At 40.8% G+C, this 21,565-nt stretch overlaps 2 protein-coding genes across 2 annotated transcripts; both read left to right on the top strand.

Annotated features, from left to right (window-relative positions):
- The first annotated feature begins 4,690 nt into the window (after positions 1 to 4,690).
- On the top strand, positions 4,691 to 6,742 carry LOC114683838 (olfactory receptor 52B2-like). Its single transcript, XM_028858193.2, is given in 3 exon segments — positions 4,691 to 5,704; positions 5,707 to 5,802; positions 5,805 to 6,742. Coding segments are annotated over 3 exon segments (963 nt in total). The 5' UTR covers positions 4,691 to 5,460; the 3' UTR covers positions 6,428 to 6,742.
- Positions 6,743 to 14,113: 7,371 nt separating this feature from the next.
- LOC114683837 (olfactory receptor 52B2-like) lies at positions 14,114 to 16,732 on the top strand. The gene has a single exon (XM_028858192.2). It carries the CDS (start codon positions 15,165 to 15,167, stop codon positions 16,110 to 16,112), a length of 948 nt encoding a protein of 315 aa, XP_028714025.1. The 5' UTR covers positions 14,114 to 15,164; the 3' UTR covers positions 16,113 to 16,732.
- The last annotated feature ends 4,833 nt before the right edge of the window (positions 16,733 to 21,565 follow it).

Here is a 21,565-nt window from a genome sequence, read left to right as displayed (position 1 = left end):
TTTTAATGATGCAAGATTTTTAATCAGATTTTCCTTAGTTCCGTCCCCTTTTCTTTGAGATTACCTCGAGGTATAGGCCCTCCAGGGTTGCTTCATATTAGTCAAGGACTGAGTTTAGGGCTGAGTCTGAACACTTTTATGTATTCAGTTTCAGAATTTTATATTTTTTTTTCTTGATGAACTATTTAGTATCTCAGCCTCTATTTTTTTTTAATCTAAAACATGGATATAATAATAGTGTCTTTTATTATTGGGTTATTTTGAGAATTAAATGATACAATTTGTGCTAAAAACTCAAAATAGTGACAGGGATGTAGTAAAGGCCTAACACATTGGATGTCACTATGTTATTTTGTTGCTAGGATTTCTAATACTGTTCCATGTTGTCTCTTTTTTCTGGGGTTACTCATTATCGTTAGAGTTAGTGTTCCTGCTGGCACCAGTAGAAAGGTTTTCATTTCTCCTGAGGTTCACTGGACGCATGCTTGGTGATCCCAGGGGTGGTACTGACACCTGCCTCTTGAGAAGGATACCCATGACCTCTCAGTATCTAGCTATAAAGGTCCCCCACAGGCAAGGAGCAGTGATAGCCACACAAGCCGACATGATCAGCGTGCAGTCTTTTTCCTATTGTTGCTCTCTTCTCAGAATGAGTGGTAGCTTTTCTCTGCCACTTCCTCAGTTCCTCAGCTAATACTGCCATGTGATAGGTGAGTTTAAGAACATTGGTGGTGGCAGAAGGAGGGACAGGTGAGTGTGTGTGTGTGTGTGTGTGTGTGTGTGTGTGTGTGTGTGTACTGAAAAGGACAAAGACTGAAGCTAGGAGAGGAAATGCATATGTGGGAGAAAACAAAGGAGTCAGATGGACAAAATATATGAGAGAGGGATCACACCATGCCAGAACTTAGGTGGGGAGACATCATTGGACTTATGGTAGATACTGGGAGAGATAGAAATGAGAGTCCAGAGAGGGGACTAGAAGGTACCAGGAGGATATGGTGAGGAGTCAGTTCTTGATAAAGATTTGAAGGCAGCTCAAATCACTGTAGAAGGAAAGGAGTGCCAGTGGACTACTCATAGAAATAACCTAGATTCTGACCACTGTCTCCTTCTGGTGGAACAAGGAAAATATTAGATAAATGTTAATTTACCAGTTTCGTAGCTCATTTGTTCAAATAGTTCTTAGATGCTAGTAATGTGACAGGCTTTTTGATTAGTGCCATGAACTCCTGTCCTAAACTGAGGAAATTCTTTAAATATTTTTTGTTATTATTATTATTTATATGTGTATGGTGCATATGTGTTGTGGATGCTGCATGTGTGGAGATCAGAGGACTACTTTCAGGAGTTGCTTCTCTCCTGTGAGTGTGGCAGATCTAAATCAGGTCCTCAGCCTTGTGTGTCCAGTGCTTTTACCTGCTGAGCCACACCACTGGCCCAAGTGAGAACTGTTAAGGTCATTTTTTTCTTGGTAATCTGGGTTTCAGGTTGAAACCTGGAAAATCCACCTCAATTTGTCTTCCTGTCCTGCATTTTGTAGAGCAGATGTAGACACTTGGAGAGACAAGGTTGCTTATGGAGTTAGGACTTGCTGCAGTTTTGCTACATCACCAGAGCACAGCAGATGATCATCACATATGACACACTATGTCACTCAAATTCGGATACAATCCCCAAAATATTTAGGTGGGCATTTTTCTTAAACTGCTAATTCATTAAAAAACTTGGGTCATGCTTAGTAGTAGAGGCTGTGGGGTCCAGGGCTTAGACATCAGTAAGAACATATAGTTTGTTAGGCAAGGGAAATAAATTCAAGGGGTCTATTTTGCACCATAGTGACTGTGGTTAATAAGAGCATATTATATATTTAAAATTACTCAGAAAGATTTTAAATGTTATCACTGAAACTGATGTGAAATAATACACATAATATTTCTCTTTATTAGATATGTCACAATGCTTTTATATGTACTTGTGTGTCTATATAGTGTTGTATACAATACATACATTTTAATTTGTTAATTAAAATGACTTACCCATTCTCTAAAGTTGTGATAGTGAGTTAAGGACTCTTGGTGCCTTTGCAGCATAGCTAATGCTGGTTTTAGATTATGAAAATATGGACATGCTTTCTGAGTGCCTATAAACAGGGTGAGGACTACCAATACATTAAAAGGTAAGCATTTTCCAAATTGGATTTCCCTATTATATGCATGTATGATAGTTAAACTGTACCTCATTAATATGTATTACTAGTGCACGTTAATGAGAAAAGTTGAAGAGGAACAAATTTCTTGTGGCATAGCTTGCAGTGATCCTGCTATAAAGTGTGCAGGTGCATGGCTTCAGTGTGCAGTCTAGAGAGTCTGAATGGTGAAAAACACATGAAATATGAAATGCATTTACAAGGGAGATGGCAAGGTGAAATTGATATGTGTATTAATAAATGTCTAAGTAATTCAGCTAGGCATGAAGCAGTTCATAGAGTCATCTAACAATTACATAGGATGGGAATTTTGAGTACATTCTAATATGTTAACAACCTTCCAAATTCAGACTGTAGAGATACAAAAGGCCTTGGTGTAACTCCAGAAGGAAGGCATGGACAATGGCAACATCTATAGGTAGGTAGGACTTGGCACAGAGAAGAAAAAGAACAGAGCCTGGATAGGAGCCATGAGGAAGCATTGATTCCTAGCCTGGACATCTTCCCTGGGGCCCCTACTCCAGCTCTCTTGGTACTGCAGTTACCCTTGACACTCCACCATGTCCCAGGAACTTCTGTAGATGACAGAGACACTTTCTCTTTCTTTCTGTTGAGACAGATGGGTGGTTTTCAAAGCACTTGAAGGAAGTCTGCTGGGTGGTTCTGAGCCAGGCTAAATCTTGGTCTGGGGTCTAGGCTCAGGTTCTGAGATACCTGCTTGCAGGTGACTCTCTTCTCTTTGGTGCTTTCTCTGTTCAAAACATCCTCTTTCCTCCTGGGAAAGGCATTCATTTGGTCTGACCTGGGTGAAGAATAGGGTCTCAGGACAGCAGTGTTCACTCTAGCATGGTGCTCAGGCTTTTTGCTTTCAGAAAAAGTACAGTAGGATGGTGGCCAAACAAACAATGAGGACGAGATAACAGCAACAGCCCTCACTGTCTCAGTATGCTGTCTGGGTGAACTCTGTAACCCTCACAGTTGCCCCTCCAAATTGATTATTGTTCTTTCATTGCTGAGGAGAAAATAGAGGCATTCAGAAGTAAGGTGATGTAGTTGAGATCATTTATCAGGACCTGGCTCCATAAGTCAGAGTCCCACTCACCATGTGGTCTCCTTCATTCTCACAGCTCCTGGCCTTTCTCTACCATTCTGGCTCTCTGTCTTTTTTTGTAAAATCATGCTAATATTCCTTTAGAGCCCTACGAAGTGCTTTCTGTGAGACTATGTATGCCTCTTTGTGACCCTCATCCCCTGACCTTTGTGAACCTAGAACCCTTCAGTGTTGTTTGGCAGAGTAACAGCAGGGCTGAGATGGTGGCCCCAGAAAACACTCAGTGACAGTTCTCCTTTCCAGTCGGTAGCATCCTTTACAGGACTTCATCAACAGCTGCCCAGGCCCTTGGCATCTCCGTCTTATGGTTATATCATGTAGTTGCAAGCAGAGAGAAGGGATGAATTGAGAGCTTGTGTCTGGCACATACTGCGTTATTAAAAAAAAGGGGTAAATTAGTAAGTAGCAGAGTTAGAAGTAATAAAGATTTAAATACTGATAGCTTTTTTTCTAAGAAAAATGAATTTGTTTTCTGGTGGGGCTTTCGTTTCTATAAACTTGACTGTGGTGCTCTAAAATAAAGGCAGAGCCCCCCTACCAACACCGCCCCCCTTAAAATAAAAGCAGAGCAGTCCCACCAACACCCCTCCTTCAGTGCTTATTCCAACAAAGCTCAGTTTCTCCTGAGTGGATTCTGAGCAAACGTTTACGAGATCTCGCTGAGAGGTATCATGTGATGAGACTGCCTGGCCTTTACCTGTTGGGGGCTGGTTCTGCTTTATCCCTTGTATCCACTTGTAGTCCCATTGTTCCTTAAAGCGGGTTGTGCTTTTACCAAATACATTTTCAGAGGCAGGAGGATGGACTCTTGAACTGAGAATTTTATTCCTTTGCATGACTCCTGGAACAGTTTTTCAGAATGTCTAGTTTTTATGTGATGCCTTTATAGTTTTAATTTTTTCTCTTTTCTCTCATGGCATTTATTTATTTGAGACAAGAACCTATTCTCTAGCTTTGGTCTGTCTGGAACTCACTATATATCCCTGGCTACTCTCAAATTTGTATCCTTCCTCCTGCCTCAGCTTCCTGAGTGCTGGAATTTTAGGTGCTTGTCACCATGCCTAGCCCCATAGAGTTTTCTTCAAGGTCTTATTTAGATTACTAATGACTATCCCTTTCCGCTGTCCAAACAGCTGACAGATAATTAGTATCAGAGACAAATGTACCATGAGCATTGGAGAGTCAGACAAGAGGGATTTAGAACAGGTTTTAGTAACAGGGAGGCTTGGTTACTTCTAGAATGAAGGAGCAAATAGGGAGAAGGTAGGGCCGCGTTGGAGCTGGTAAAGGCCAGGGAGACAGAATAGACTGATTCCCTCTTGTCAGGAGAGTTTCACCGGAAGAGGGTGTGTGGGCTTCAGGTTTTACATGGATAAGCAGGTTTAGAATTGATCAAAAGGTGTTTTATGGGACTCTGTGAAGCACAGGCTCATGAGGAGGGTGATGAATATTGCTCCTTCAGTTTCATTGGCTGCCCCTGTTCACTGCCTTCGGGGAGGCTATGAATCTGGGTCACAGTGGACAAACACATCTCTTAGTTGTCTTCCAATTTCCACCTGGCTCTCCATGTCCATCACAGGGAGTCATGAGGGCAGCTGTCCTGAGAAACGTTCAAGGTAATAGACAGATAAACAAACTGATTACATATAATCGAGTTTACTTAATATATCTTCAGGAAGGAGATATATTAAGAACACATTACAGAGTGGTGTGTCTTGAGGAGCTATTATAAGGCTAAGATTTGGGCAAACTGAAGAGGGAAGGGAAGGAAATTTAGGTAAATACAGAACAAAATGTCGGGGAAGGAACAAGTATAAGCTGTGTAGAGAGCAATTTGTACTTACATGAATAAAAATGGTAGAACAAATGTTAAAAGGTGGAGGTGGTTGAGGACACTGGGGGCAGGGTGAATGGAGACAGGTGCAGCTTCTGTTGGTTCTAAAGCACCTTGCCACAGAAACTGTGCAAATGAAACACTCAGGGCCAGAAACCATGCCTATACCCTAGCCACCATCTTCTAGATGAGCTTTCTCTTGGGAGCTCAGCAATTCACAAGTTCGCATCTGCCTTTGTGCCTTAGCACACACTCAAGAATTCTTTCTGTTCCTTCACTTCCAGCCACTCATCAGCTATAGTGGGCACCATGATTCACAGCAACATCACCATCTTCCACCCTGCAGTTTTCGTGCTCCTTGGCATCCCTGGGTTGGAGGCTTATCATACCTGGTTGTCTGTACCCTTGTGCCTCATGTATGTCACTGCGGTCTTTGGGAACAGCATCCTGATAGTGGTCATCATCACAGAACGGAGCCTGCATGAACCCATGTATTTCTTCCTCTCCATGCTGGCCATCACAGATATCCTGCTGTCCACTACTACTGTGCCCAAGGCCTAGCCATCTTTTGGCTCCATGCCCACAACATTGCCTTTGATGCCTGTGTCACCCAAGTCTTCTTTGTCCACACAATGTTTGTGGGGGAGTCAGCCATCTGTTAGCCATGGCCTTTGACCGCTTTGTGGCCATCTGTGCCCCACTGAGATACACAACGGTGCTGACATGGCGCATGGTGGGGAGGATTGCTCTAGCCATTGTCATCAGAAGCGTCTGTATCATCTTTCCCGTGATTTTCTTGCTGAAGCGGCTGCCGTTCTGTCAAACCAACATCATCCCCCATTCCTACTGTGAGCACATTGGGGTGGCCCGCTTAGCCTGTGCCGACATCACTGTTAACATTTGGTACGGCTTCTCAGTGCCCATCGTCATGGTCATCATGGATGTGATCCTCATTGCTGTGTCTTACTCACTCATTCTGCGAGCGGTGTTTCGTTTGCCCTCCCAGGATGCTCGGCACAAGGCCCTGAGCACTTGTGGGTCTCACCTCTGTGTTATCCTCATGTTTTACGTTCCATCCTTCTTTACTTTACTGACCCACCGCTTTGGGCGGAACATTCCCCGGCACGTGCATATCTTGTTGGCCAATCTTTATGTGGTAGTGCCACCAATGCTGAACCCCATTGTCTACGGGGTTAAGACTAAGCAAATCCGGGAGGGTGTAGTCCACTGGTTCTTGGACATCAAGACTCAGTGTTGTTCCTCTTCTTTGGGTTGATGGGTCCTTGTGAATCTTTATACTCAGTTTCATCAAGGAAGCTAACCAAGGAGCACAGGTCTCCTGGATAGAGAGGACTGTCCTTCTTTTGCTTCATCCTTGTCCTCTTCCCACTTTTCCATTTTCTGATTTGTCTTCCTTATCTCTTTCTCTTGTTTAATGTGTGCTACCCACTTCATACATTTATCCTCAAAACTAGAGATGGTAAACTAAGTGTACATTTCTCTGATATGAGAATTTGACTTTTCCAGTAATAGGATATATCACAAGAAGTAAGGTTATAAACAAATAAATATATTTTAACATATTTAATATATGGAGAGGCTCTGGTATTTTAAAGTCCCTAATACTGTTTCTTTATATAGAATCAAGTAAGCTGGGCTTGGTGGTTCATTCTGTAATCCTATCACTCAGGAAGCTGAGGAAGAATTGATCTGGGTTTGAGAATAACCTGGCTTACATAGTCAGTTCAAGAGTAACCTGAGTTATAAAGCAAAATTCTGTCACAAACATCAAACCAAAGCTAATAAAAATTCTCTACTATCTCCTACGGTGTCAGGTGTTTTTTTTTTTTTTAAGGGCATATATGTTTTGCCTTCTGGAATATTGTCTCATTCTTCATATTTCAACTCAGGAACTGCCATCTCAGACAGGTGGTGGTGACACACACCTTTAATCCCAGCACTCATGAGTCAGAGGCAGGCGGGAGGAGGGGGATGGAGGAGGGGCTAGGGAGTGGGGGTTAGGGGTTGGGGGAAGGATGACAGCTACTTTCTCTGCTAAGTCTTTCTCATTTTCTCTAGGCAAGCCAAGGCTCCTACTTTTGTGTGCCTGGTTCATCGTATACAAATCTCTACATGTGCAGAATGAGTTGTAATAAGCTGCTCATTTCTTTGTAACCAGAATTTACTGTAAATGCCTTGAAACCAGAAGAGTGTGTATCTTTCATATTTGTACCTTTATATGTGAAAAGTGTCTGGCACTTAATAAATGTTTGTGAAACAAGTGAAAAGATGACGGCCTCCATGAACTTAGAACATGAATCTCTAGGATACATTGAAATGACCAGTGACATCAGTTCACAAAACCAGTGATAGTTTATCCTCCCAGAGGCAAGTCAGCTGCTGCATGCAGCTCTACTTCTCACACATTGGCTCTAACTCAGACACTAGGAACAGACAAGGCAGGGAGACACAGGACATTCTTGACTCTTCTAGCTAGCTTCTGACGACCTTGCTGTTGGCCACATGTAACAGTATTCATGAGATTGGAGTATTCTCTTAAGGACTCAAGTTCTTGACCCTTGCTTCTTCATACTTACTTAAGAAAGGTCATGTCCATTTATTTCTTCAGCTACCACCTACACTGGGACCCTTAAATTCGTGTTTCTACTCTTTCCCTCCTTCCACCCTTCCCTCCCTCTCTCCATCTCTCCCCCCATATGTGTTTAGACATCCTCCCATTCACTGGCTGTCACCTCTGGAATATAGAACCTCCTTTCAAGCCAGATTGTTTTCTGTGTTCCTTTTCTTGGGGAGTCAATTAGGGCAATCTTATCAACTTCACCAAGTGGGGAACCCTTGAGTTTTCTCGACTTCTTCCTCTCAGGCTGGATCCTGAATGAGTTATTATCACTACCAGATGAAATGTCTGCATAGTCATATAGATGGTACTTGAAGTCATAAAATTTCATTTGAATCTTATCCTCATTATTTTCTGTCTATGCAGAAATTCATTTAACATTTTTTAATTCTCACTTTTTCACCTATAAAATGAGTGCCTTGTTGCAACTATGGGGCACTTTTGTAGAGTTGTTGAGAAGGTTAAATGAAATAATCCATAAACACACACACACACACACACACACACACACACACACACACACACACACACCACTTATAGAATCCTTAGCTCAAACTGCAGAAAATCTGCTAGTACTGAGTTATTTGTTTAATTACAGTCTTATCTTTAATACTGCATCTGCAAATTACTAACAATTTTATGTTATTTTACCTCAGGTTTTTTCCCTTCCTTCCTTCCTTTCTTCTTTTTCTTCTTCTTTTTTTAAAGACAGGGTTTCTCTTTGTAGCCTTGGCTGTCCTGGAACTTGAACTCAGAGATCTGCCTGCCTCTGCCTACCAAGTGCTGGATTAAAGGTGTGTACCACCACACCTGGTTTTATTTCTTAACTGAATTAATGTTTTAAATATTTTATACTTTAACCTAATTATAAGTGACTCTATGTTAAGCATTGTAAAGGGCTGAACACATCAAGTTGCTACTTTCTGGAAGATCGTCAGAGGATCCTTCATTAATTACAGAATGTTTTCCATAGAATAGTCTGTAGATGTAGGCATGAAATACTTATGCATGTTTTATAATTTGATATTCCTTGGTCAAATAAGACTGAAAGATACTGACATTTTTTGAGTAGTGCACATGATTATTTAACAGAAGATAGCATTCACAGCTTTTCATCTATTTCTGTGACCATAGATATCTGTTTACATGTCCACAAAATTATTATTGATTACACAGCAATTTACATTTATAATATAATCTAGTATTCCATTAGTCAAAGTATGAAAATTTGAGTCAATCATAATCTAAGCATTAGTTTAATAATATGTTGTCCTGACTTAATCTTTCATCTTTACTTTAAAACATTACTGTACAATAATATATTACTATATAGCATAATAAATAGTATCAATGATGATAATAATGACTATCATGATGTGGATATCAAGTGGTCCCCACAAAAGGCTCATGTGATAAAGACTTTGTCCCCCGTGTGGCGTATTTAGGTGGAACTTTTTATTTATTCTTCTTTCATACAATACATTCCACCAGCAGCATCCCCTCCCTCCACTCCACTTCTCAGTACCCCCTACTCTCCTCTCCCCCAGATCCACCCCTCCTCTGTTTCACTTCAGAAAAGAGCAGGCTTCCCATGGATATCAACTGAACATGGCATAATAAGATGCAATAAGCTCTCTCTCTTCCTGCTACCTACTGACCCAGATGTGGAACTTTCAGCTACTTCTCCAGCACCATGTCTGCCATACTTCCTACCATTCTGACAATGGACTAAACCTCTGAAACTAGTTTATATACCCAATATGCAGATCTTGGAAGAGAAACAGAAAGTCTATAAAGAGCAAATGAACATGACTTGTGGCCATGCTTGGTGCTTTTCTCTTTGCATACAAACTTCACTTGAAAGTAAAACAAAATGGGACTGCTAAATTGTGTTTATCGTCTTGGTTTGTGAGTGGAGTCTGGCCTTCTATGACTGGACAATAAGAAGTAGGTGTAGGAGAATTTGGCAGGCCCAGTGTGAGGCTCTTTATCACATGTGCCCACCACCTTGCCCTCCCTCGGTGATGAACTGAAATCCTTCTGGAATTATGAGTCAGCGCGTTGTCTTTCCCTGTCAAGTTTCTCTGCTGGGGGACACCTCCAGAGCGATAACCAAAGTAGCTAATGCTTCACTGGGTGCATTTTGTTGTAAAAGGCTGGCCTTCTCACTTCCGTATTTCAGAATTTCAGGTATGCTCATACTATCAAGATGGATGGGATGGAACGGGAAGATTCAGTCATGAAAGACACATTTGCATCAGTGTGGAAAACTCAGGTGATATACAACGGACTTGAAAAATACCTACAGCAACTACTGTGGATGGTTTCCTACAGAGGCCTCAGCGTGAGCCTCCTGGTTCTGAATTTGATCTGGGGGAGAACAAGAGAAAAGGAAGAAGTGTGGACTCCACTAATGTCTGCCTCTCAACTTGAAAACAGAAACATTCATCTGAAAGCCATGTCAGCCTTCTCTAGCCTAGCAGGCAGCAGGTGAAACAATTTGTGCCTCGATTTCCACAGCCCCCAAACAGCAACTCCCATTTAATTTCTCTGCTGCTTTTTACATTTTTAAAATTAAAAAAAAAAAGATACAATAAGCCTGGACACAAACCCCATATCAAGGCTGGATGAGGCAACTTTAAATTGAGTTAAATTAAATGAATTCCTGTTTTTTTTTTTTTTTTTTTTTTTGGTAATTTAAAAGGACTCATTTATTTAACTTTGTATATATGAGTATTTTGCCTTCATGCATGTATATACACCACATGTGTGCCTCCCTGGTGCCAACAGAAACCAGAAGAGATCATCAGATCTACAGAAACTGGAGTTAAAAATGGTTGTGAGACACCATGTGGGTGCTGGGAGCCAAACTCAGCTCTTCTGCAAGAGAGCCAGTGCTCTGAGCCATCTCTCCAGCTCCTAGAGGTGGCAGGTTTGAGATGTGATTGGATTATGATGGCTCTGGTTTTATCAGTGGATTCATCCACTGATGAATTTATAATTTGGTGGAACTATTGGGAGGTGGTAGAGACCATGTCTTACTCACCATTTTTGTTTCAGCATATTAATACAAAGGTAAATTCCCCCCCCCCCCGCCCCTTACATGGTCTTGCATACATGTACTTAGTTCTTTCTGATCTGCTGTTTCTTCTTTTTCTACAATTTTCTATGTAGATTGAAGATTTGCGGGCATAGGTGCGATCTTAATAATCTACACACTGAGTAACAGCAGATCACATTCACGTATGCTCCTATGTTAGTGATCTGGAGTCATCAGCAGATGTCGTATGTGCAGAAACTGTAGGAAGGATTCTCTCTGGTTTTTTGAGCTGGGATCTCTGGAGACTAGCTCTGCTGAGGTTTGCTTCTGTCTAGCCAAACCAGACACCCTCTGGAACACTGGGGAAGAAGCTATCTCCTGACCTAAGGGATCCTAAGGTGAGGTACAAATATCATCCCCTGCCAATCCAGACCCTACATCACAGGTGAAGGAAGAACCCTCTTCAGCTGGGGTAAACTTCGGGCTAAGTGTTTGGTTCTTAAGGTTTTTAGCTTTTCCCTGCATGACTGTTGATTTTGATAGAATTTTTTTATGTCCTCTGGGGCGTGGAATATAGTAGAAGTACTCATTTTGACATCTTGAACTTCTGTATTCTGCAGGAGTGGGACTAGAGTTATTTTCCCCCAGAATATTAAAGCAACTTAAAATGTTGAAATATCGAAAGCAGGCATATTAAAAAATTACAATTTGGTTGGCTTAAAACATTTCCCTGATACAGAATTAGGATGTATTATAATTTTACTGGCTTTAATGAAAGAAATTTAAAAGAATTAAAAAATAAAATAGAAGCAATTTAGTAATTATTAATCATAAAAGTATGCATATGGGTTTCTATTTTCCTTTTCCTTTCATGCTTCAGTTATGGCGCAGAATTGTATTGTCAGACACTGTACTTCAAACTTTGATACTTTGTTCATTGTGGAGTCTTACTTAGTGTTTTGCTAAAATATTATTTCTCTTGATTGGTGACATTTCTGTACATAAGATAAATTCCTCACTTTATTTTAGGAGATTCAGCACCCCAACCCATAAAGAAATGAAGATCCTTATGATATCATGAGTCCTTATGTGAACTTGAGACAGAAACATTTGTGTGTGTGTGTGTGTGTGTGTGTGTGTGTGTGTGTGTGTGTGTGTGTGTTGGATGTGTGAGCGTGCCCTTGTGCGTGTGCATAGTTCAGAAGACATTCTACATCCTGTCCTATTACTCTCTGCCTTATTCCCAAGGTCTGTCTCTCACTGAACCTAGAAGGTAGCTGGGTGGCCAACAAGCCCCAGTGATCCTTGTCTCCAACCTCATAATGCTGGGATTGTAGGCGTGAATGACCACACCTGTCTTTTTTTTTTTTTAATGCATAACAAATACTTTTGCAGGCTGAGATATCTCCTTTTAGAAAGCTTTTTAATCAGAAACAGAGTAAAGACATCCTGTCTCCTCAAGCCAAAGTAGATTTGGGTTTTCTGTTGCTTATAATGTAATGTAGTATGCCTCACAGACAGAAATCAGATTATGCATCTGGATCTACAATTAGCTTTTTGTTTACTTAATTATATGCCATGGTTGACACTTCTTTGCATATATGTGTGTGTATGTTCATGTGTGTAGAGGTACACATGTGTATGCTTGTGCGTGTGTGTGCATCCATAGAGATCATATCCAACTTCAGCTGTTTTTCCTCAGGAGTCATCCGTGTTGTTTTGTGAGACAGCGTCTCCCACTGAGATCTGAGGCTTTGCCAAGTATGGAGGCGGGTCTCTAGCAAACTTCAACAACCCTCCTGTTTCTACCTCCCAGCAATGGGATTACAAGCACCTGCCACCACACACAGCTTTTTAACTGTGTATGGTGCCACCATACACAGCTTTTTAACAGCTCAAAATGGATCCTCATGTTTGTGGGGCAAGTACACCAGATAGAGTGAGTTATCTTCCCAGCTCCCATACGTTTAAAAATGGAAACAAAACATTTTGTTGCAATAGAGGCCCCTTAACTTACTCCCCTAGGGTGGTTATGAGGTCATACAACTAACTCCACATTGTAAGAATGTAGATGTCTGTAGATTCTCATGCTGTAATTTCAGAAAGTAGATGGCAGATGTTACTGAACAGAAACATTTGCAAAGTTAAGACTTTAAAAATCTATTGTCAAGTTACTGTCCAAAATGGCCATAGAAAGTTACATGTCAGCATTGGGAGCTGTTTTCCTTACGTTTTTTTTTTTTTAAAGATTTATTTATTTATTACATATACAGTGTTCTGCCTGCATGTATGCCTGCAGGCCAGAAGAGGGCACCAGATCTCATTCTAGATGGTTGTGAGCCACCATGTGGTTGCTGGGAATTGAACCCGGGTCCTCTGGAAGAGCAGTCAGTGCTCTTAACCGCTGAGCCATCTCCCCAGCCCCATCCTTACGGTTTTAAGATGATATAGTTCATTTCTTTTAATTAAATTTTATGTGATTGATCATCTATTCTTATGTACAGACTGATTTTATTATAGTATAAATCATCCATTTTAATTCTTTGCATGCTTAAAATATATTATGTATTTTCACCAATTTTTATTATTTCAGGACATTAATCTGTTTTTCTATTGCAAGCTTCCTATAGATATTTCTCCTAGAATCACTTATTTTTGGAATCCTCCACTTTATTTCTATAAAATTGTCAGTCATTTGCTACTTTCTATGGAACTTGGTTCTCTTATTTTACTCAGATCTTTCCAATATAAAAAAAAATGTTTTATCTTAGAACACTTGTTTTAATTTTAAATATTTTTATAGTTTTGCTATTTAGGCATAACACTTTATGTGGAATTTCTGTACATTCACTAAATGAGTTGGGAAATAATTCTATACCCCAATCACATTAATTGAATAGATTTTTCCCCATTAGATTGAAATTGTAAATCCGAATGCATTTCCATTAGTTGCTTGGATTTCTGTTAAGTTGTACTGATTTGTTCACTAACAGTAAATACCACTGATTTGTTTTTCCATGCTAGGCACTGTGTTAGGCAGTATGTAGAGTGTATTTAATTCTGACAAGAAAAGTATGAATAATTCAATATTAAAGATCATGCCAAATTCCTAAGATGTAAAACACTTGCCTTAAAAAAAAAATCAGGGCCGGGCGGTGGTGGCACATGCCTTTACTCCCAGCACTCGGGAGGCAGAGGCAGGCGGATCTCTGTGAGTTCGAGGCCAGCCTGGTCTCCAAAGCGAGTTCCAGGAAAGGCGCAAAGCTACACAGAGAAACCCTGTCTCGAAAAACTCCCCCAAAAACAAAACAAAACAAAACAAAAACCAGTAACAACAAAAGGTCAGAAGAAGTTCAGGATTTGAGTAGAGGAGGGCTTCCTGGGTGGTAACATATAGGCTGGAAACTGGAAGACTTTCAAGGTAGAGAAATTTGTTTTAGGTGAAGAAGTGTCTGTCAAAAGCGAAGAAAAGTGGAAAATTCAGGTTGAGTGGAGAGCAGGTGACACTGTAAATTAACTTTGACAGTGTGTCTAAAGCTGGAAAAAAAAGAGCAATGCAGGATTGTGGAGGGGTTTCTATGTTTGAAAAGTTTTGGCTTTGATTTGTAAGTTGATAGGGTTATTAAAAACATAGGGACTGGGGCAATGGCTAGTGGGCATGAGTGACTGAAAGCAGGAGGACCTGGGTTCAAATCTCCAGTACCCACACAAAAAGCTGGACATGGTTGTAAGTTCCTGTAATTCCAGTGTTGGGAGGTGGAACAGGAGGATCCTACAAATTTGGTGGCCAGCCAACCTAGCTAAGACCACAAGTTTCAGGTTCAGTGAGACATCCAGTGGTGAGTGATAAAGATATCTGATGTCTTCTTCCTCTAGCCATCACACGCATGTGTGCACTCTTACACATGTGCTCGCGCGCGCACACACACACGCACACTTCAAAACAGAACAAACCACCACAAATGTTGTTTAGAGCCTGTCACTAAGGCTGTTACGAGAGCTGCTGAGTGTAAAGGGGTGAGGATGGGAAACGGGAGATGGGGAGTCTTGCTTGGCATGGAATGCAGTTGTAATGATCAGGGGAATGATCAAAGCCTGGGAAAGAGTTAATGTGAAAGTGAGAACACAGATGTGTATATGGGTTCTAGACACTGTTGAAGTGTGGTCAGGAACACTTGTTTGTATTTGCAGTGCTAATGTGGGAAGTGGAGGGGTAACACTATTCACTTTAAGTCACTATGATGTTTGCTCACCCTCTACCAGAACTTATGACTGCCTCTTCCTCCTGCCTCTCCGTTTCTGTTTAGTCTTCACAGTGAGACTTCAAAAGCAAGCATGCTTGGAGCTAACCTCACCATCATCCACCCGACTGTGTTCATCCTACTTGGAATCCCAGGACTGGAGGAATATCACATCTGGCTTTCTATCCCTTTTTGTCTCATGTACATCACTGCAGTCTTGGGAAATGGAGCCCTGATCCTTGTTGTTCTGAGTGAACACACCCTCCATGAGCCCATGTATGTCTTTCTATCCATGCTAGCTAGCACCGACATTCTCCTGTCAACCACCACTGTGCCCAAGGCCTTGGCTATCTTCTGGTTCCATGCTGGGGAGATCCTCTTTGATGCCTGCATTACTCAGATGTTTTTCATTCATGTTGCTTTTGTGGCCGAATCAGGAATCCTGCTGGCCATGGCATTTGACCGCTATGTGGCTATTTGTACTCCTCTGAGATACTCAGCCATCTTAACTCCCATGGCAATTGGAAAAATGACCCTGGCCATCTGGGGACGGAGCATTGGGACCATTTTCCCTATCATATTCCTGCTGAAGAGGCTGTCATACTGCAGGACCAATATCATCCCACACTCATACTGTGAGCATATTGGTGTAGCCAGGTTGGCCTGTGCTGACATCACTGTCAATATCTGGTATGGCTTCTCAGTGCCAATGGCTTCAGTTTTGGTAGATGTTGCACTCATTGGTATTTCTTATACTTTGATCCTCCAGGCTGTGTTTAGACTTCCTTCCCAGGATGCCCGGCACAAAGCTCTCAACACCTGTGGCTCTCACATTGGAGTAATTCTCCTCTTCTTCATACCATCATTTTTCACTTTCCTTACCCACCGCTTTGGCAAGAACATCCCCCACCACGTACACATTCTTCTGGCAAATCTCTATGTGTTAGTTCCTCCCATGCTTAACCCTATCATCTATGGTGCAAAGACCAAGCAAATTAGGGACAGCATGACTCACATGTTGTCTGTTGTGTGGAAGTCTTGAGAGCGGTCACAGTTCTCAATGCTCTCTTACCAACATGAGAAAGAGAACTTGCTGGTGAGTTCCCACATTCAGGCACTGTATTATATGCAGCAGAAAGCAAATGGGTTCTAGAATAAAGTATATGTGGATTTAAATCCAGGTTCTATTATGGTCTGATTGTGAGCCATGGGGAGTTCATACTTTAGAAATTTAATCTTAACCCATAAAATAAAAACCTCTTCTACTTACATTCTAAGCTTATTGTGAGGATTGAATTGAGTATATGAACCACTTGATATGATGCCTGGTGTTACATGGATGCTTAGTAACTGTACTTTTAATTTAAAGTATGTTGACTGAAAAATATATTTTCAATTTTATTTTTGTGAGATTCCTAGTGTGTCCAGAGGCCTCTCTTTCCTCCCATGCTTGCCCGTTCAGACTGCATCATGAGCATTGTATTCTCCAGCATCGTGGCTGTCAGCGCTACACAGCTGCAGTAAATATAAAGTTAGGTGAAAATATCACAGAGTGCCTTGAAAAACACCAATGTGTTTAAATATGTTAAGGGTGGAGTTGATTGTATTTACATGTAAGGGAATTTGATCATTATTTATATGCAATAATTCTTTTTCATTTAGCAAGTGGGTCATGTGATGCAGCTTAGGCACAATCCATAGAGTACTAAGTATTTGGGCTGAATGCATGAACAAAGAATAAATGTGATCAGATCATATTGGTAATATAAAATTGATATGGTATCTAAAAATTCTGACTCTTAAGTCCATTATAGTTTTTTTCCTTAATCAATTGTCTGGCTTTAAACCTCACAAATTATGAATATTTCCAAATTAATAATCTATCTTAGACTTTTCTTTTGAGATCCATGTTATATATTTAGCTCTTTCTTTTCATAACTAAATTCCATCTTTGACAATTTCATGTATTACATATAATGCATTTTGATTGCTTTCAGCCTCACTTTTTTTTGTTTGATTTTTGAGACAGGGTTTCTCTGTGTAGTTTTGGTGCCTGTCCTGGATCTTGCTCTATAGACCAGGCTGGCCTCAAACTCACAGAGATCTGCCTGCCTCTTCCTCCTGAATGCTGAGGTTAAAGCACCTTTCTTTTTTGTTAAATTAAAAATTAAAAAATGTGTGTATGGATGTTTTTGCCTGCATTTGTGTCTGTACACCATGTACATGCCTGATTCCTACAGAGGCCAAAAGGGTGTCGGGTCTCCTAGAACTGTGGTTACAGATTGTATGGGCTAGGAACTGAACCTTCATCCTCTTTAAGAACAGTCAGTGTTCTTAACTCCTGAGCCATCTCTCCAGCACCTCAGCCCTTACTACCTCCTGCCATCTCCCACATTCTAGTCCTTTGCTCACACCCAGGCCTTTTTTGGTTGTTGTTTCGTGACCCTCTGAATTTAACCAGGGCTACCCATGTTTGTGGGTTTGGAACTACCATGGAGCCTGGTGGGCTCAGCAGTGTAGGTAGCTGAGATTCTGGAGAGAGAGCTGACTTGTCTTCAGTTACATTGAACGATTTCTTGCCATCTCCCTTTCTGCATCTCACAGGCTTCTCAAAATAAATATGTCTACATTTGAAAGGATAGTTTAGGGCCGGGCGTTGGTGGCGCACGCCTTTAATCCCAGCACTCGGGAGGCAGAGCCAGGCGGATCTCTGTGAGTTCGAGGCCAGCCTGGGCTACCAAGTGAGTTCCAGGAAAGGCGCAAAGCTACACAGAGAAACCCTGTCTCGAAAAATCAAAAAAAAAAAAAAAAAAAAAAAAAAAAAAAAAAAAAAAAGAAAGGATAGTTTAGGCTGCCCTCCCTAACAAATCATAAAATCTCTGGGGAATTAGCAAAAGTAATATTGCTATTTCATTTAAAATGTTGCTTGTGGCAATAGAAGCTCTTCTTCACATAGTGGATGCTGTGGTTAAAATGTGAAAATCACCTATATCCTCATGTACCTTTGAACATTCTTTCCTGGTGCTAAAATGTTGGTCTAAGAGTGATATTGGCTCTTATTTATTTGTTTGTTTATTTATTTACTTATTTTGGAGTCAGTGTCTTGCCATGTAACTGTGTTGGTCTTGAACTCACCCTGCAGACTAGGCTGGCCTCAAATTTGCTGGGATCACAGCTGCTATGCCTGGCCTTATGTTAATTTTTAATAGTTCAAATGTGTTCTTAGTTGAGCTGTTAGTTTTTTTTGGCAAGATACATTATTAGAGCCCTAGGAGACCTCTCATTGTTTGATTTCACTTTGTGCCAACTAGCACATCCCAAAGTCCTCTAGAGGAATAATTCTTAACTTTTCTCTATTTCCCCCTTGCTAGCCTCTGTGTTCATCTCTCTAACTTACTGGAGGGTAATCTGGAGTTATAATGCTTTATTGGGAAAGGCTATGTTTACTCTGACCATTACCATTCATTGCTTTATGTGAAGTGTTTATTGGGTACCACACCCATACCACAAACTTCTTCCTTAAACATTTTTATTTAACTGACAAGTTTGGTTGGGATATTTTTGCTTAAAGCTTTGAAAAAAATCATTTCTTATTGTTTGATGTTTACCTAGAAGCATTGCATTTTTCCATCTCCACAGGGTTCAGTTTATTAACCCAATGTGCCTCTCCCCCTGACATATATGTATCCCAATCTGTGGAATGTGGGAATTGGATTATATGGAGAAGGAAAATTAAGGTTACATATTCGATTAAGCCTGGCAAACAGCAGACCCTAGAATAAGAATATTACCCTGGATTTTGTGAATGAAATCTAAGTTAGTCACAAGGGCCCCACAAATGACAAAAAGCCACAGAGCTGTTGAGACTGGTGTTGTGAATGGGAGAGACACAACTGGATTTTATCAGTGTTGGAGATGAATCGGTACAAGCCAAGAAATGTGGGCAGAGGAGACAGATTCTCTCAGGACTTGTGGAGTTAACTCCAGAAAGGCGCAAAGCCCTGCCCATGCCTTTGTTTAGCTTTGGGAAACACATTTCAGACTTCTGACCTGTAGAACTGGAAGAGAATAAAGACATTGTTTCAAGCCACTAAGTCTGTGGGAATTAGTTGTGTTGCTGTAGACTCCAATACACTCACCATTTTACATTTTGTTTCCTGCTTGGAAAATGACCAATTATTTTCACATATTTTGTGCCCAGTTCACATTTAGCTACCTCAGACATGTAGCCAACACACATGACCAACCTTTTCTTTCCCAGCATCTCTTGTGGTAGTGCTGTGCATTTGAGAGGCAGGTGGTCTGATCTCACAGGACACACCAACTCTTACTGTTGTCAGTGAACTCTCCAGTTTCTCTCATAACTCAGCTACTATTCACATTTCACACCCCTTGTGTGGTTTTTCGCTCACTTACTTCCAGCCATGTGGAGGGTGAGAGATCACCAAGAACACACATCCTGCTAACCACCAGCCACACAGGACAAAAGTTCCTGGGAAGCTATTGGAGACTTTGTAATCTGGCCTCTAGATGGGGCCACAAGACTGACTCATCAAGTATGGGCAGAAATAATGTGTGTCTTACACATTTAGGTCCTTAGGTATCCTGCAGAGTCCCCATGACCTCTGGAGGACACATTGAAGTCAGCAGCATTTAAAGTGAAATGGTTTTAGAAGTCTGGTAAACACACGGGGGAGCACCACCAGCAGTCACTCATCCAGAAAAGACATAGCATTTTGTTTTTTTGGTTTGTGAACAGCCCAGTGTTTTGTTGCACTAAGCAACTGAACATTTGAAGTTGTTCTCTTACTAACACGGTCACTAAATTATTCTGATTCTTAGAACTGCTGTGTGCCAAGAAGTATATTTAACTACCAGGAATTTCAAAGGACAGTACAGTTGTGTTTGGGGCACCTTAACACTGCCCACAGACACAACTGTTCTTTGTGGGCTTCGTCAGGTGGACTACTGGGTTAGTTAGAACAGTTCTGGTGTTCATCTTTTACCCCTAGCTCTTGTGTTTTAGAGTCTCCAATTGCAGGTCAAGGATGAAGTGCTTATCTCATTGGGAAAGAATGAAGCTTCCTATAGATACCTGAACATGACTTTCACCCATCCTGATTTAAGTGCTGATTACTTGTGGCTGTACTGAAGTTTTTGACATCCCCCCTGTCATTCTGTATGAAACTATGTAGTTCTGATTTCCTACTGATTATTATCATTGTTCCACATCCAGACTCTGTTTCTCAGGTAACTCATTGTCAAGCATGGGTCCATCCCTGGATTTCTCTGAAGGCTGCTTCAGTTCACAATTGTGTGTGTGTGTGTGTGTTCAGGATAAGTCTTCTCTTTGTAGATCAAGCTAGCCTCTGCACCACAAGTGTTGGGATTTTAGGTATATGGCACCCCACTCACCTACATTATTTTAATCTATGGGGAAATAAACCCCCTTTACTTTCTCTGACCATTTGATCCAACCATAGTGAATTTGTTAGGTAGCTGCAGGAATAGGCACTCTGTGCTAGACACACTGTTTTCTTCCTAGTTTTACTACCATTAAAAACAGTAAAAATATATTCTAATAATATAAAAGGGCACATAGAATAATTTTAGCAGTCTTTGGATTTTATTGAAAAAATATATGACCATTCTAAGGAAATCACATTTAGTCATAGTCTTTCTTGTCTATTCCTTCTTCCACTCCTTCCTCTTCTTCCTTCTCATCATTTTCTCTACCCTCTTTTCTTCTTATTTTTCTCTGGTGTTAAGGATTTAGGCCCCAGGCCTACTAGGCACATACTCCAGCACAGAACTAGCCCTCAACTGTCTCTTAGTTTTCTGAACATTATAATCACATAGAGAAGTGTCAACTCTGTCCACTCACAGATTAGACAAGAAAAATTAAGAGGTTGGTAAATTGCAAATAACATAATTTCTTCTTGGCTTTGGGATTGCTGCTGATAGATACAAGTTGTTCAAGGAGAATTAGAATTTATTGGTTTATAGAACAGAGGGAAAGGCTTAGAAACTAGATATTTGCCCATTCAGGTAGGATGTTGGGTCTTCATTTTGATCCCAGTCTTGCACAATCGTATAACATTTGCAGGTTGTCTTATCAGAAGGGGAATGTACCAATACACTGCGAGTGATTTAGAAAGTCATCTTCCATTCAGATAATATGTAAGTGCAGATTCTGTTCTAGGGTGTGGAATATAGAAGTGTCCTGGCAGTATGGAATATGTAAGTGACAAATCATCCCTCCATTCTCTCTCACTCCCCACTGTTAGTTTATATTATATTATACTATATTTATTATATTATATTATGTTATATTATACTCTTGTGTATAAGATCTGTTTCATATGCCCAGTTGATTGACAGCATGGCTTCTTACCACTAAGGGAATACCTCAGCACAGTCATATAAATTGGAGTACATCATGTACAACAGCAAAACACTTATGGAGTAAAGGATAAAAAGTAGGATGCCTAGGAC

This window comes from Peromyscus leucopus, chromosome 1, assembly GCF_004664715.2.
Source record: "Peromyscus leucopus breed LL Stock chromosome 1, UCI_PerLeu_2.1, whole genome shotgun sequence".
Taxonomy (NCBI): Eukaryota; Metazoa; Chordata; class Mammalia; order Rodentia; family Cricetidae; genus Peromyscus; species Peromyscus leucopus.
This window is presented reverse-complemented; position numbering and strand designations above follow the sequence as displayed.